This window comes from Mycteria americana, chromosome 2 (assembly GCF_035582795.1).
Source record: "Mycteria americana isolate JAX WOST 10 ecotype Jacksonville Zoo and Gardens chromosome 2, USCA_MyAme_1.0, whole genome shotgun sequence".
NCBI classification, from domain to species: Eukaryota; Metazoa; Chordata; class Aves; order Ciconiiformes; family Ciconiidae; genus Mycteria; species Mycteria americana.
The window spans coordinates 167,469,756-167,487,679 of NC_134366.1; the positions used below are offsets into that span (position 1 = coordinate 167,469,756).

At 36.0% G+C, this 17,924-nt stretch overlaps 1 protein-coding gene across 4 annotated transcripts in view; it reads right to left on the reverse strand.

Annotated features, from left to right (window-relative positions):
• ZFAT (zinc finger and AT-hook domain containing) overlaps window positions 1–17,924 on the reverse strand; it is a 149,009-nt gene that overhangs the window by 17,719 nt on the left and 113,366 nt on the right. For 3 of the 4 annotated variants that reach the window (XM_075495320.1, XM_075495318.1, XM_075495319.1), the window contains exons 10-14: window positions 16,799–16,972; window positions 12,108–12,196; window positions 9,398–9,536; window positions 3,250–3,368; window positions 1,377–1,503 (exon numbers count right to left, since the gene is read on the reverse strand). In XM_075495320.1, coding sequence (XP_075351435.1) covers window positions 1,377–1,503; window positions 3,250–3,368; window positions 9,398–9,536; window positions 12,108–12,196; window positions 16,799–16,972 — 648 coding nt within the window. Of the gene's footprint in view, window positions 1–1,376; window positions 1,504–3,249; window positions 3,369–9,395; window positions 9,537–9,772; window positions 9,880–12,107; window positions 12,197–16,798; window positions 16,973–17,924 lie in introns of those variants that run through there. The other variant, XR_012774596.1, reaches the window with a different exon arrangement.

The following is a 17,924-nucleotide window of genomic DNA, read 5'->3' on the forward strand; positions in this document are numbered from 1 at the left end:
TTTTGTTATGCAGGAATATGAATTCCCCTTCTGTGGCTCACCATTCCCACATGTCCAATGAGAGGTATATCAGAAAAAGAAAGAAACTGTTAGGGTCATGTTAAAGCTGCCTTATATTTCCTGTAATCACTGTAGAAACTAGGAAAGAGACAGTAAATAGAATAAAGCTCATCTCTTAACCCCAAACCCTTTCAAATTGAGGCTGATACTGTGATGGGGATCTAGGTCAGATAATTTCACTTCAAACAGAAAGTAGTTATATTTCGTTATCTACGTAAGAAACAAGTTTATCTGAGTACTGAAAAATGTTTGCTTGCTTTAGGTTTTTTTCTATGTAACTGCCTTTAGACAAGATACTACTGTTTTTCATACCTAGAGGGAATATGCTAGAAGAGTGTCTGTAGTTGGATGCACTAAAAAGCAAACCATTCTACTCTGAAAACTACAGTCTCATGCTTAAAATCAAAACTGTTATGTACAGCATATCCCATGATCATGTTTATTTTAATTTAAATATACAAAAGCTTAAGAAAAGTTCTCAAGAGGTTTTTACTCATTTAGAATTCCCAGTCATTAAAATAAAATAATATGCAGAAATTGTCAGTAACGTAATTTAATTGCCACATGCTTGGAAATTCCATTAAAAGTGGGAGTTTTTGAAATGTATCTGTATTATGAACTATAAAGACCACAATGGTAAACAATTCTAAAATGCTATCTTCTGATAACCAATGCATTTATTTATATACATAAAAACAAAATGTATGAACACCTACTCTAGTCTCTGATGTTTTAACACTCTCAGAAACCTGGACATTTTTTCTTTTCTTCCAGTTTTTGTTATTTCCCACTTAGCAATCATTATCTAATCGCACTCTTGTTCTTCCTCAATCTCATACAGAATAGCTTACTTAGTTTTGTGTACCATCAGAATTAAGTTTGTTAGTACTGTCTTGGGAACATGGTAAATGAGCTATTCCACCGTGTCACTTCTGCAGTCTGGCTGACTTAAGCAGGGAGAAAAATAATAGCTAGAGAATTGCCATTAGATACACACCATCTACTCTGCCAAGATAGCTGATTTCACAATATATTTAATAATACAGGCAGGAAATTCCACACACCTAGTAATAAAGTGGAAAACAGAGTGTGATAAGTATTAATGACTTAAGGATATAGAAATTCATAAAGAATGGTGATTTCTCATTATTTATCCTCAAAGAAATATATAACCCCCAGAAGTAAGTTCTGGATGACAAATTTCATCATTTTTAATAGTTTCACAGGAGATCATATATTGCCCAGTATACTCAAAAGAATTAGATATTTATGAAAAAAGATATATTTTGTGTTCCAATCTAAAAAGGGTAACTTACCATTCTCAGGAGTATATCTAAGGTTCTGTAACGCAGCTACAGCAGCTTGAGTGCCTTGAACATCTTCTCCAGCCTCTGTGATATGGACGTACTGAGTGGATGCTTCTTCAGAAACCTCAGCAGTTAACTTGAAAACAAAACCCAGCCAAGGCATGAATAATCTCACTCTCATTTTAGCAATTTAGAGAACAATGAAAGTTCTGAGTTTAAAGGAATGAGTTTTGGACAACAAATATTGTAACAAGAGTTACAGAAACACCAGGTGAAACAGAATTCAAGAATATTACATGGGAGTTGGGATATCACCCCATAGTTTTCTTCTAGATTCTACTTCAAAAGTTGTTTCAAGCATGCTAAATTATCTTGACTTCATTTTTGTTGCACAGTTATTTTACAACAACAGACTTCTATTGCATCAGGGTCTAGTAAAGACTTTTTGGACAAAATTAGCTTATAATGCATGTCCTTGCACATCTGGTAAAATGCCTCTGAAGTTTGAAAAAGGCATTTTGTTTTAGAAAAATTATCCTTTCCATAACTATGTTTTTCTCAAGACAAGCTGTCAATATGTATTCCTGCTCTGATGGGACTTTATAGTATGGGACTTTATAGATGGGACTTTATAGACTGAAACTTATAGCCATTTCAGCAACAGAGACATGCTCGCATTGTGGATGTCGTCTTATTTTTTTCAGGTTTGGGCATCTACTGCGAGAGTGTACAGAGAATCGTTTGTGAAATGCATGTGGATACAAGACTTTGAAGGACTACATTTAAAAATGCTTGCCCTGTCTTCTTTGAATAACTGTCCATATAGAACCTACTCCGATATTTTTCAAGGACTTAACATTCTATCCATGGATACTCAAAAACTGTTAAACAAGAACTGCAGGACGGCTCTTCCAACTCAGGCATTAGATTTATAAGGGGGGCTAGACTGCCTGAAATTTAGCAGAACAGGTCTTAAACTGTGGAGGTCAGCCAACTGCAGTTAACTTCTGGCTTTTCCTCTCATTGGACAGCAACAACAGCCTACTCAGGCAGTGGAAAAGACTCAGCTTGCCAACTGTAATTTTTTTTAAATAGAAGTGTCTAGATAGTTCTGTGGTTTTCCCCATAGCTTCTGCATCTACAGTCAGCTCTGCTCTGTAAGAGTAACAGTTTTGATTTTAAAACAAATAGCTACACATATGACAGCAGACGAAAGCTTGAAAGGGTAAGCCCTCTCAAGGCAGCTGCTCTACCCCACCCCAAACTGAGAAAATTCAGGTTGTTGGTTTGGTTTTTTCTAACCCAGCTTCTTAGGTCTAACTTAAATTTTTTAAGGTCTGATCTTAGTGATACTGTGATTTCCCATACACTTTGGACTGAAGCTGGAAACACAGAACAAATGACAGAAGACTTACTCTGTACCTTTTTTTTTTTAACTGACCAATTTACAAATTCAGTTTTCTAGATTCTAACCTTTTCTGGACCAAGACATAAGCTTCCTTTATTAAATCAATATAAGCTTGCAGCCTTGCGCATCTTGCAGTTAACACCAGTGAATACTTAGCATGTAACAAAATGCAGTAAATTTTTCAATTTCATTTTTTTTGCTAAAACTTTCACCCTTTCTGCTGCAAATAGAGGACTAGAGCCCTAGAACACAGAAATAAGCACTTACAATGTCGTTAATCCTACCAGATATTAAAGCAGTCAAGCTTAACAGTCATAGCAATGTATGCACTCAAAATGGAGATTAGATCACACGACCTCCTGATATTACATAAAGTCAAGAACACATTTTTTAATATTTCTTATTCTTATCCTTACTTTTCTCCCTAGATTTTTTTTAAATCTTAGGGTCAAAACCATGGCAACTTTGCTTTACCTCCCACTTGGTCTCCCCATCATGTTCCACTAGCTTCATTCCATGCTTGTTTTTAAGATGTCTGTTGAACTCCCATTTTGTACCGTACACAAAGCTGCAAACAGGACACTTAATGCCACCTATAAGGAAACACAAATAAATCCTTGAGTTATTTTCATATCAATTCTTTTTCAAGGCAGTAAGGACCCATTTAATTTGACCCCACCTCAATCAAGCCACATAACTGTAATTTAAAAGGGATTCCTTTAGCCATGTGTCCAACATGAAAAAAAGGGAAAAAAAATAAAGTAGTTGAACTCTCACAATGCTTAGAGGGCAATTTTGGATAACGGTAATGGAAGGAGTCTGGAACAACTCATATATCTGGGAAGGTATAGCCATCCTGCTTCCCCGTCTGCATGCCTCCCTTCAGTGGATGTGAAGTTGCAGGAATGCTGTTCCCATCTTTCCGCCCCTCTACACCTCTCTCCCTGGGGAACCCCTACCACAGACCAATTAGAAAGAAAGAGCAGGAACAGGTGACTATTTGCATTAGTCTCAGATACAGCATCATTTCCGCAATTAGGTCCAAGTAAGAAGTATTGCTTTCATCTCTGAGAAGCTAAATGTTAAGGGAGATAGCCAAACTGTAACAGAGAGAACATAAATGGCAAAGTAAATAATAACTTATCTACTGGGTGAGAACTTGTACTTGCTTTGCTAACAAAAGTCATTCTAGAAGTGGCATGTACATTAAAGAGGGGAAAGTTTTTTCAAAGAATGACAGCATACTAAGTTTGACCAACCTCATCCCATTTTCTCCCCTGGCCACAACAAATACTGCAAATGTAGGGGATGCTTCGGCCTGTGCAGAATCATTCCCCCAGTCATGATTCTGGTTGAAATTCAAGTTTAGCAGCACCAAGGAAGACTAGTCATAGTTTCCTAGTGAAATTTTTTTCAAGTCTGAGGGTGTCTATGACTTATGTTCTGCTTTAGGCCCACCAGAAACAAAGCCTAGCACATGTTTTAAATAATTCTGAACTAATGTTTTTGCCCCGTAAATACTCTTTTACTTCAAATAATAGAGTTCCTTAGAAACTAGTTTTAATGCCTACTCCATTACATATCATTGCGGCTTCAAATGTAAATTGTACGTGTAGTCCAAAAATCTACAAGATGGGTCTCTGACAAGCTTCAGCTTTAAATACCGGGTCCCTGTTGTCTTGCAAAGCCCTGGTGTGCCAGCCTTCCGAACACAATGCAAAACCATAGCGCACTGTACTCTTTCAGTAAGTGCTGGAATTTTTTTAAGTGCTTATAAACAACACTGAGGTCTTAATATTTAACATACACAGTAGTGGCATACTTTAATAATTTTTTAAAAATTTATCTTCTCTAAGACAGCCGTTCTAGTTTTCTCAAGTTTCAAACAAACATTATTAAGTTTTTTGGCACGTTATCAAAGCAAACCAGCAAGAGTTAACAATGTAATGTGATCTTCACCCAACTATCTTTGCTTTTGAGAGTTTCTACTGTTTATGTTAACACACAAAAATGTAAACCTAAGTTTTCTGACTATCTTCAAAATGATGCATAGCATGAATTTAGCACAATGCTTACTGCCTGAGCATGCAGCATTACAGGTAAAAAAACTAAGCATGACAAAATCATAGGTGTCCAATTTCCTACACTAGATTAAACAGCTTTTACTTCTTTTTCTTATGAAAGTCATTTGGTCAAATGTCAGATCTCAGTTGCTTGTAATTATGCAAATAAGTAGCTCTGTTTTTTCCCCCCTATTGACTAAAGTAGAACAGAAATAATCTGCATGTGATAAATTGTTGCATTAGGTGACCAGAACTCACTCTAACAAATCTAATGGCTAGGGAAGGGCGTTATGCCACTTTAGGAACTAAGCCACCAGATGGCTGTCTCCACATTATCATGGCAAATGATGACTCTTACCCATCATGTTCAAATGCTTCAAATATACTCTCATAAGATGGTTATAAGCCAAGTTCTCATTGCTCATAGTCTTTTATGAATCAGGTGATTAGAAAAAGCATTCAGTTTTACAGTAATGGAAACCTACCATATGGTATTCTACCACGTGAACAGAAATAAATTTTTTATTTTGATAAAACAAAATATAACTACACGCAGTTGCTAGGGTCTTTCACTGACACTTATTATCCCTCTACAATTTCCCCTTTTTGCTCTCAATGTATTTTAAGTCTTCAGCATTGTAGCAGATGCTCAATACTCCATGTCTATACAAAACTGAAATAGTTTCCCTATCAAGGGGCTTAACACTCAACAGTTCACAAAAGCAAAATACCTTCATTCAGATTAGGACAAAGATATTATCAGTTACAGAAAATGACATTAAATACTCATTTCACACCAATCTGTAGTATCAGGAAAAAACTGCTGTCGTGAAAGAGAGGACACTTTTCCGCATTACTTTGATACTGAAACTATTGTAACAATACACCAGATAAATTAAAGCTGTAACTTTTGTCACTATGACTTTAATTAAAGAAAAAATAATGGAAGCATAGAATTAAACTGGTAATATATAACTCCATGTCAGTGACTTGATATGAAAGCTCAGGAAAATTAATTTCTAGATGATTCTTTAAAGTAATGGGTAACATTAGAGAAAGTCAACGAATTACACACCTTATCTACTTTAAATACTAAAACTGATGTTTGCAACAAAATAATGCACACATATATTATACAGCTCTACAACTTTTTTCCATCATGACATTGACATGTGCTCTCCAAACAATTTATTTATCGGCGTAAAATCTCCATAAGACAACTATTATTTTATATTAAAAGAAAGCATGTGATGATAGCGGTGTAATAGAACATAGAGGCCACAATTGGATCATCATGTATGTACTGCACAAGTTGCTACACAAACACATATAGAAAATCCATCTCCCAGAGAAATACATAAACGAAACAATGGACAGCAGGGAATATCAGTGAAGAGAAAAGAAACAATTTGGGGAAAAATTTTATGTGACTTGCCCAGCACAAAGCAAATGAAACTAAAAAAGGAAGCTATCAAATGAGCAAGTAGGCAGGGTCTCACAAAAAAACTAATGGGTAATGCATATATAACACTCTTGTCCCCTACGCAGAATACATCAAATTCTCATAGTATTTATTTTCCTTTATTACTCTAAAATGCCAAAATAAATGTCAGAACACAGACTTCTATTTAAACAAACAAACAAAAAAACCCCCAAACCCCAAGCATTTCTCTGATCCTGGCTCATCCTCATTTCTAATATAAACCCAGAAATGAAAAACTGCTGTCTATCCCTGGCAATGCAGTTGCTCAAATGAGCATGTTCCCTCTTCTATTCTATGAATCATTCATTTATTTATAAACTCATTCCAGGAATCTTGAGTAGAGTCCGGCAGTCTACATTCATATAAATATTACCAATTAAGATTATTTGCAATGTCTGCAATGCAGTCAAAACCCAGTTGAGAGTAGAGAAGAAAAGATGAGCAAGTATGAGGCAATTCACTCTGGGCTCAGTGAGTAACTTAGAACAAGCAGAATACAATACAAATAGATATAGACAGCTTTTATTAGACATTAATCTTTGTTAGTTTCCCTTCTCACTTTTCTTCCAAACTCTTTCACTTGCCAGTTCTCTCGCCTTTTCCTTTTCGTCTATAGTCCTTTAATTTCAAAGGCCTTTTTTAATATCAGGTCTGAAGGGTCTTCTTCCCTTATATGAATACATGAATAATTTTGCAAAATTGCTTTTCAGATCTATGAATATGGTAAATTGAAACTTGATAGAGGCTAGTCAGGCAGCAGTTGCAACTGCTGGCCCAAGCAGGTCAGAAACACATACCTTGTCATACTGCATAATATGTCCACAATGATTTGGTTGTGCTGTGTGACCCAGATACAGAAGATCTTCTGATTCCCAAATCAGGAGAATTTTTATTAACTTCAATAGGACTCATGTTTATCAACTCCAAATGCAAATCCTAATTAACTCAAGTCTCCTACAAGGAACATTTTTTTTTCCCCAGTGAGATTCCAAAACATTGAGAAAAACCGACGTTTCTACAGTATGATAAGAAAGGGATGAAGTTCTACAGCATGACAAGAAAGGGATTTCATCCCTTCAGCTGGGATGAAATTTATAAACAGAAACAACAGCCATGCATATAACTTTTTATGCTACTATATAAATGTGGTAAAAACTACTACAATCTGATTTTCTCTTCCCCCTGGCATTCCATTAGCTCTTATCCTTAATCTTGAATTTTCGATCCTCCCCAAAATCCTTGTTGCCTTTACTGAGTTTATCTGTGACAGCAATTTCTCTAATTGGCCAGGTGTCTATATCTAATTCGTTTTATTTGTCTTTATCTTTGTGTGGTACAACTATAAGTTTTACAGAGACAGCAGTAACAAGCAGTTGTTCTAGGCAGAATGAGATATTTAGGACTCTAACACAGAAATATGGTGTAGAGAAATGCAGGCCTGGTACGACAGCCTTGAGAAGCAGAGACCCAGGGTGCAGCACAGAGGGCAGGCATGGAGTGATAAGAAGTGGGGCACAAGCTTGGCAGTGAAGAACCCACAGCTATAAACAACTCAGAAATGGTCAGTTAAAAATATGCAAATCCGGAGCTGGATAAAACTGGTTTTAGGGACAACAAAAATAGTATTTAACATACATGAAGAGCACCATGAACAGTAAATTTGGATTTAACCTGCAGCTACAGACCAAGGAAAAAGAAAAGCGTAAATGTGTGTAAGCAAACATGTAACAATGGCCCCAACTGGAAGGGGAGAGGAAGATCACAGAATCATAGAATCATTTAGGTTGGAAAAGACCCTTCAGATTATCAAATCCAACCGTAAACCTAGCACTGCCAAGTCCACCACTAAACCAAGTCCCTAAGCACCACATCTACATGTCTTTTAAATACCTCCAGCGATGGTGACTCAACCACTTCCCTGGGCAGCCTCTTCCAATGCTTGACAACCCTTTTGGTGAAGAAATTTTTCCTAAAATCCAATCTAAACTTCCTCTGGTGCAACTTGAGGCCATTTCCTCTTGTCCTATCACTTGCTACTTGGGAGAACAGACCAACCCCCACCTCTCTACGACCTCCTTTCAGGTAGTTGTAGAGAGCAATAAGGTCTCCCCTCATCCTCCTTTTCTCCAGGCTAAACAACCCCAGTTCCCTCAGCCACTCCTCATAAGACTTGTGCTCCAGACCCTTCACCAGCTTTGTTGCTCTTCGGACATCAAGATGAACATCATACTCCTCCCAGCAAAGAACTCCAGATGCTGACAACTTACTGAAACCCCCATCCCAAAGCCAACACCAGAGGGAAACCACCCATCTTAGGACTCAGAGAAACAGTGGAAGGGTGACCATAACATCAAGAAAAGAAGTAGAAACTAAGAAGTGTGTGTGTTACAATTTTAACTGTAATAATAATACTATTGAGACTTCTTCTGTATATAAGTACTCTAACTACAATTTATTATTTTTTTAAAATAATAATTAGATCTAGACTAACGGTGATTCTTGAACCAGACTGTTAAGACTTCCATTATACTAACAATAAATTCTCGGCTTTACTTACATAGACAAGGTGTGCTTCCTTTACCCATAAACAAGATTCTGAGCATAACAATTTGTAACCTGTTTTACCCGTACTCTCTTTTTTCCCCCATTTTTCTAGTGGGGGAATAATTTGCTGCCATTTACTCTTCTCCTTACATTTTTTCACCTTACCTTTAGTTCAGCCTTGCAAAATTGTCATAGAAATTTATTAGTAGAACGACAGATATTTATCATTCATTTCAACACATAATGACACTGTACTTAGAAAAGGAGACAAACAAGTGAAAATGATAAATGTATGCAACAATGAATAGCAGGCAAGGTAAATCAAAACTTTGCTTCATCCACCCTTAGAAACCAATAACAAAGGACACTGAATGAAGGATAAAAGGTGGTCATTCCAGAATTACTAAAAAGTAGTAACGATTTATCACGTAACACCCAGTAAAGTGAGGAACACATATCGCACAAAAGTTTACCTTTACACCAAGTTTGCTTCAGCAAAAAAAATAACAAGTCTTATATGGTGGAGATGTACCTTGTTGGATAAGGGCTTCTGCTGCAGGCTCCCCAGAACCTACATTTACATACTCTTCATTAGGATGCTTTCTGTTGTAATGCCTCTTCAGGGAACCGGATATGTTGCAGGAATAGTGGCAATGTGCACAACGGAAAGGCTAGGACCAAAAAGGAGAATGTTAGAACATATTTCCTGATCTCTTCAGGATACAGGTCTAAGGTGCAATGTTTTGATCCCAAGAAACCATGTTCATTTCTGGTTTAGGCATCTTCTAAGGAGACCTTCCAAAATTCAATATAAATGGAAGTTGTAACTAAACATTACCTAAAATTTGGTACTTTTTATTATGTGCAAGACACCAAGTATTCTCAACATTATAAGATTATTACCTACTTTTCGTAATTCAGTAAACTCTGTGTTTTCATAATTGATGATCACAGGTCTGACCACGTGGAGACTTTCTACTACAAGGAAATGACTCAGCTGCCGTAAGCTTTGGTCTGAAAAGGGGGAGTAAGAGAGCTAAAATAACTGAAGGTACAATATGACTGTACAGCCAACCTAATTTAACAGATAACCGTACCTGACAGGGTTGACCTCTTTCCTTTCCTTTCCTTCTCTCTCCAACATGCTCCCAACTGCTTCCCTTTCACTGGCACTTGCATTCATCTGACCATTTGGTGAGCTAAGTTTTGGGAACTAAATTATTTAATTTTTAAGAACATACATCTCCCTTCAACTGACAGGGAGAGACATTTCTAAAGAAAAAGAAGTTTAGGAAAACAAGCGTTTGTGCCTGAAGTTAGCCTTTGAGAATAACCTTCTGAGATATGTCACAGTATGGGAAGCTTGACAGCACCATTAGGGTCCTGAAGAAGAATGCAGACACTGACCAAAGTCCTTGGGGAAAAGTCAAGTACCTCAGAATGGGATGCAAAATGTTTTATGCACAGCAACCAGGCCCACCTAAAGCTAGTCAGCAGAAAATGGTTGGTACAGAAATGTTTATTAAGAAGCTGATTTTAAAGCAGGGAAATGTCTGCAGTCAGGGTCCATCGAACAGTACACTCCCCTAACCTTGTTGCTCATGATCTTCCTTCAGGCTCCAAACAGCGAAAATAAGGAAGAAAAGTGGTGTTCAGATTCCCTTAACCTTACAATTCAGAGGGTACTGTAACATTCAGCTATTCAATTTTTCAGAGAGGGGTACTCTCCTTTTCTATTGCTGAAACTATCTTTTTTTCAAGAAAATAATCCAGACAGGCTGCTGTGGTTTTGTACCATTCTCTACATACTTGCACGTCCCATATGTTATCTGCTATCAGATAGCAGGACTGCAAATTCACAGAGCTTGGAAATATGATGGATTAAATTATCATTAGGCCGCACAACTACTGACATTCCTCTGAGTTTGATATGCATGCGAACAACTGTCCCAGAAGAAGGCAACTCATTACTAACAGACAGTTTTTGAACTACTTTTGACAAATACTCCTGATTGACCTATTTCAGTGTTTGCAGTTCTCCTGATAATGCATTGAATAGCCACACTTATATGCATGCTGACAGAGGACTGAAAAGAGGTGCTGAGCCAACAGCTCTAAAGCTGATCCCGAGGTCAGAACCAGTTATATTTCAAGAACTGCATTATGAGTACATTCATCCCATTAGCCATTAAAAAAGGAAAATTATGTATTTTCATTTAGAAAAAAATCCTTTTAAAAAGATAAGTCCACAACAAAACTACATACTTAAGAAAGAAAAATTATTTTTTCAAAAGGTAGCATCCCTTTAGATGATTTGCTTTCTTTTCTTATATGTCTTGTCTTCCAAAACTTAAACCATGAATCAAAAGACTGTCTTCCTTTCTGCTTTATGGAGGTACATAGCATTGGTACTTATGAAGAATGGCTGAAGTGTACTCTTTGTAGAAGCAAAATGATTTGTTAGATAATGAAAGATGTTGCATATGAAAATAGGATGATGTTTTCAATGAGAAATATGCTTATTGCCAAGATAAAGTGTTACAATAAAATGAACATTTTCATACATACAAAATACTGGATTTTTCTGGAAAAGAAACTAGTATCATTTCTATTTCCTGAATATAACATTTCACAATTCATTACATCAATACCTATCATGCTGAGAACCAATGTGAAATTTAGGAATAAAACCATACTACAGTTTATTAAAATAAACCATATCTCTAATCTAAACACTTCACAGAAACATTAATAACCTTCAAAACTCTTTCCAAGACATGTTTCAGATAAATGTGGTGTTTTAAAATTAATTCTCTTCAATTTTCTTCAAGTATATGAACTCATCTATAGTACATTATACTAGCAAACTTTCAGAGAAAATTAAGGTGGGCAATGAGCAGTGATGTATGGGATTCACTTTCCTACTTCCCTAGGACATTTTAAGGTACATATTAGATTAATTTTCTCAAGGACTGACAGTCAAAAAACCCAATAATGTTTGTTTTATATTGCAACATACATATATTTTTGGCAAGTAAAGACAGTAATTACAAAATTGTCCATGAACAAAATAACCCTATCTCAAAAGTCTGACTATAAAGTCAAAATTCCCAAAATATTGAAATGTTAAGATGCCATAATTGTCACCAAACAGGAAAATGTGCCAATTTTAAAACTGTTGTCTGAAGTTCCATGTATTTCTAAATGACTTACCAATAAGCCCAATTTATATGTTTTCTTACCTTGAAAGAGACATGTTGTTCCATATGACGTAGGAGCTGTGGTTTTTGGGCAGCTGTATAGTCACACACTGTACATTTAAACTGCTTTCCTGAAATGGGAATAGAAAATGGAATAACTTTTTTCTATTTAAGTTCAGAAAACTATTGTTTATATTTCCTCATAAAGATGATTTCCAAAATACTAAGGATGAACAATGAACAATACTAGAAGTCTGGCACTTGCTCTGCAAAATTTTGGTTAAATAGAGCTAAGAGCAGAGTAAGGAAGAAAAAAGGCTTGAGTGTCATCTTTAAACTATAAACATTAAATAGTCTAGATGCTCCTGGGATAGTCACTTGCGAAAGAAGAAAAAGAATTGTTACAGTGCAGCCTAAATGGAAGAAGGAAATCAATTATCTACAACTGCAGGCACAGTTATTTTGCTATTTGTAAAGCTGATTTGGAAATCCTTAAAACACATGTTTGGTCATGTTCACATGTTTTTACAATCTGTCCCAAGCACTGAATTGTTATGATTCAAATACATTTAAATTTTCTTGGTTTTTCCACTAAGTTTTCTTGATGTATTTCTGGTAGGATATGAGATGATCTATTATTTTTACCACAAGATTTGGTTATGTGTTTAACACTACTCTTCCAATAATGACTCAAATTATCATAAAAGGGTTTTCTACACTGGCTTAACTCTGGATACAGGGAGAAATAAAATATGCTATAGACAAAAAATAAGATTAGAATAGCAAATAATACGGAGGTTTTGTGTTCAACATTTCACTTCTGCTTATGCAATTTTAAAACAATGGGTGCAAGTTGCTCCATCAACACCAGGCTGAACGATGCCTGCCTGCCTTGTTCATCGTGACATTTTGTCCTTTCTCATCTAAATCTCTGCAGTAACCCTAAGTCTCACATACAGTCACACAAGGCAAGAGAAAGTACATACTGGGACTAGTTCACACTTTTTATGCAGTGACTTACATGCTGGTGGCTACCAAACACTAGGTATAATGGGTAGGTTCTGTGACCTGTTCTTGGAGAGTGCTGATTCATATTTCTTTATTTTAATGGGGTACACGTTTTCTCAGAATGTATAAAGTAACTGTTGAATTTCTACTCTTCTGCATTAATTGTTTCAAAAAATCATAGAATGGACCAGAAGTGGGGTAAAGACAATGGGTGCCTATTTGTATAAACATTGCTCCTTCAGATACCAACCTAAAAAGTCATTGAAAGATTTGAGATGGTCTCTGTCTCTTGAGTGCTTGGCAGACTGAAAGTCTGCATTGTAAGCTGGTCTTCTACACAACATAATGCAATTAAATAGAGTAGAGTCAATGCAATTTATATATATTGCTTTGTGGAAAAAAAAAAAAAATTACTTTAGTTCAGAAGTACATCCAAAGAAAGGTGTTACTTTAAGTTCCACAGACAAGACATTATACTTCAAATTTCTTTACGTGCCTGGGAGCTTTCTGGTCAGGCATCAATACTGAAAGTATTAACCCTCCAAGCTGAAATAGCAACAATAAAATTGAAGAACAAGAACTGGAATTTCAACTAATGGAAGCTGACGCTCAGAACATTCAGTCTAAAATGAAGTCAGTATTTTTAACAGAAGGCATGATTAATGACTATGACAATTTGCTTCGAAATCAGATGGATGCCCTGTCATATGACATCTTTAAATCAAGTCTGCTTAGCCCTTCCCAAAAATATATACTACAATCTAGCAGAAATGTGATGCAAAATTATAAGATTAAGTTATGGCCTGTACTCTGCAAGAGATCAGACTCCGTGATCGTAAGAGTCTGCTTTTGGCCCTGAAATCATTAGTCTGAGTCCTTCTTAAGGCAAGATGGTCAGATTTTGTCATGATATATTTTTAGGATTCTCTAACAGGAATGAATTCTCTCTGACATTTTCAAGAAACATCTGTTGCTGTTTGTGGCTTTGCAAAGAGTGAAACTCCCAAACATAATACCATTCTGTAGGTTTCTCTTACTTTCTCTTCAAAGCATTCTCTCTCCCAAATCTTTTTTTCCTCCTCATGATTTAAAATAACACAATTTCCTTCCTTTTATTCTCTGGGTTTCATACTCCCTTTCTCCATATTTCATCTTTAAGATTCTATCAGTCCTGCTACCTCCAGCCAAATTACAAGGTGTTTTAAATAGAGAAAGACTTCATTCCTGTATTAAATGCCCATGGCTGGCAAACTGTATTTGACTGACGTGGAATAAGTATGTGCTAAAAACGACTCCAAAAGCAAAAGAACCAAAAGCAAGAACGGAGAAGTACAATACAGAATATTCTGTATTATCCTGAAGAGACCAGGTTTCTTTAGATTCTGGATCTTGCTCAAAAAAGTTACAAGCATTTTATATTGAGTGTGAAAGTTTCCATAAAACACAGCTAAGAAAAACCTTAAGATAATTTCTGAGATCTAATTAAAATAATGAAAACCAGGTTTTCTGGTTTATTTTTAATCACAAACAGTAATAAGCCTGGACTACGGAATTGTTTCCTATCATGCCACTCTTGAGAAGTCTGTCTTCTAGAGAATAATAAAGCAGACAGAAAACTACTTTATATTCCACTGGTTAAATTGACCTTGCAGGGCTGATATTTGAATAAAAATTGTCTGGATTCATAAGTCAGGAAGACAAGACTTATAAACAGCAAAACATCTTTCAAATTCATTTGTTTGTGAAATAACTGAAGAACACTAGATGTGTGCTAGTAAGAACTTTTGAAGTGCTGTCACTATAGAAAGGGACACTGGGCAAAGAGAAACTATCAGCATTCAAGAGGCTGAAAGTCCCTTGACAAATCATACACTACATTCCTGGTGACAGCGTTATCTTATTTTTCACAAGTGTTTGAAATGCACGAAGGTTTATTGGGGTGGACTTAGTGAGGAAAATTACTTAAGACTCCACAGACAGTGAGATTCTGTTTCCACTGGAGCCAATGGCAAAATCAATTTTCCAAAGGTACAGGGAATTTCCTGGAACACTTTTGGAAGTGTAAAAAGCAAGGCAAAAGAGCATAAGTCTTGGATTTATTTGTATCAGTCAAAAAGGGAGGTGCATCAAAAAGGAACATGCAGTCACCTCAGTTATTGCAGAAGATGACAGTCTGAAGCCAGATAAAAAAGGCTCCTGGTAATAACATTGCCTCTAGAGTCAAGGTTTCAGCCTGACCTAGCCATAAATGGTAAGAGAATATGATTCCTTGCATGCAATTAAATGTTCAAAACTAACTTCACACCTTTAAACCAAATCCAGACAAGGCTAGCTCTCGCATGACTATAGTGCTATTCTTAACAGTGCCAAATTTCAAAGCAGCCTCAGCCGAATTGCAATAATTACTTACACACATATATATTTGTTCAAGAAATAGAACTAACTCACAGGTAAAAGCAAATTCAACTTTCATTGCTGAATTTCACTATTTGGACATGCCAGATGGTGAAAACAAAACAGAAAGGTTTTGAAATGAAATCCCATGCAGGGATTTTTTTTACAGCATCATAGAAAGAGACCTTTTTTTCTTTATAGTCTGATCGTGCTCCAAATTTCCTTTTAATTCAAATACAACCTGCCTCTTTCTCCCAGCCAGGAATCAGTTGAGGATTGTATTTGATAATTAAATCTGGATTCTTGCATATGAAGTTTAGATGTATGTGCAAGACCTGCTTGTTATCGACCAAGGTATTTCAAAATATCAGAAAGTACTTTTTGAATAATGAGTGATTTACTAACTCATGGTAATACTACAGTAACTTTGGTAATACTCCAGTAACTATACGCTTCCTATAGTATCTATCATATCAATGTAAAAGGGATCATCTCTTTCACTTATATGCACACATAAAAATAAATAAGTATCTCTGACACAAAAACTTCACATATATTCTAAAGATGTAACAAAGCATTGTGCGCTGTGAAAGTACAATGCTAATGAATATGCAAATTTTTTTTTTAAAGAATTTAAATGACATGGTCAATAAAGAGTGGAATGAGATTTCACAACATTGCATGAGTAACAAAGATCAAGCTACTAAGTCATAATGAAGGTCTGGACGACTTAGCCTGCTAAATCATTTACTTCAATTTGATAATCCCAGAGGAATAAAGTATTGTTGTGTCCCAAATTTTGATAGAAAAGATGATATTTTTCTGGATTTGCATCTCACTTTTTTCTGTCATCATCACAGACGTTAAAATTACAGAGCAAATGCATGTGCTGCATGCGTGCCTATAGAGAATACATGTTCATGCTTGCCACTGGCTGACTAGACCTGGGGACACAGAGCTGCGGAAGCCTTGCATCTATTGGGCTACTGAATTCAGGAACTCCTAACACTATTTTCACAGAAGAAAGTAGTAAGAGACAACCATGGAACTATTTTTATTTTCAAATTTCTATTGAGATCAACAATTCTCTGTAAGAATATAAAGGGATATAAAGCCAACACAAAATTTCAGAAAGAAACAGCTGTCTGCCTTTCACAGAAATTAATTTTGCAAAGTTTTGAATTATTTCACAAACAGTGTCGCCTGGGACTAAACAAAATTTCTAAGTAGCACTTAGCATTAGATTGAAAAATGCTTGTTAATAAGGTCCTATAGTACAGCCAGTATTTATTGCCCTGAAATAAACTTGGATTTAATAAACATGCACTTACCATCAGCAGTATGAAGGAGTTTATGGCTCTTCAAAGTGCCTTTTGATTTGAACTTTTTCCCACACATATCACAAAGGTGTGTTTTCTCAGTGCTGTGACGATTCATATGGGCTTTCAAGTTACTCTTGCTGCGAGTGGCATACTCACAGAGAGAACATTTGAAGGGTTTGACACCTAAAAATAAAAAAAATATATACTATGAAACAAACAAGCTGTACCTTTTGATGAGAGGGTGGAAGTTTTCTTGAAAGAAATTTCAGATCAGGTACTGAGGTACTGGCCAGGTACTCAGGCAAGGTACTGAGTTTAACCAAGCAAATATTAATATTTTGGTCTTGGAGTGTCCATCTTCCATTTAAAAGTAGAATCCAGACTTGCCTAAGTTGATGCCTAGCTGGTGTACATACCAAATCTCCCTCTAAAAGTCTTCAAATAACTATTGTTCTCTATTTAATACAATAAAGAATGAAGAAACCTGTTTTAAGGAGGACTGGTTCGTTAGGTACTTAATATGTAAGGAGAAGTTAAATATGCAAAGCTGTATTTTATTGTTAATTAGTAAAAGATTTGTTAATGGCTCACGCAGTAGTACTTTTTTCTTTTTTTTTGCCTCTCAGTAAGATGCAAGCACTTACAATTTCACTTCTCTCAAACAGTCCAAAGCATGTAATAGAGAGACATACAGTATGTCATCTAGCAGAAGGTCTCCAAGAACAAAGTAAATCCTTCAAAGAAAAGTTGAATAAATCTGAACGGGCAGAGTAGTTCAACAGTTTCATGAGGCTCTAGCAGTTTTAGATTGATATGCATGACCTTAAAACTAGATTTACAAGCATGAGGAATTATAGCCTACTTTAAGCAGACTTGATTGCACACTTTGATTTGGGAATAAATTTCTATTCACCTCTTTCTCCTGCTAGTTAGATGAGATGCATTCCAAGCTTTCCTGGCAGAATAAACAAACTGTATCTACAGAATACACACATAATTGCTCTAAGCCTACAATTTTGCATTACCTAAACTCCTTAATGGAGTAGAGGCTACTGGAGAGGACGACTACTATAGTACACAGGCAGGTAAGCTCATAGTTAAAGCATTCCAACAAATATGCAGTATTAGTATAAAT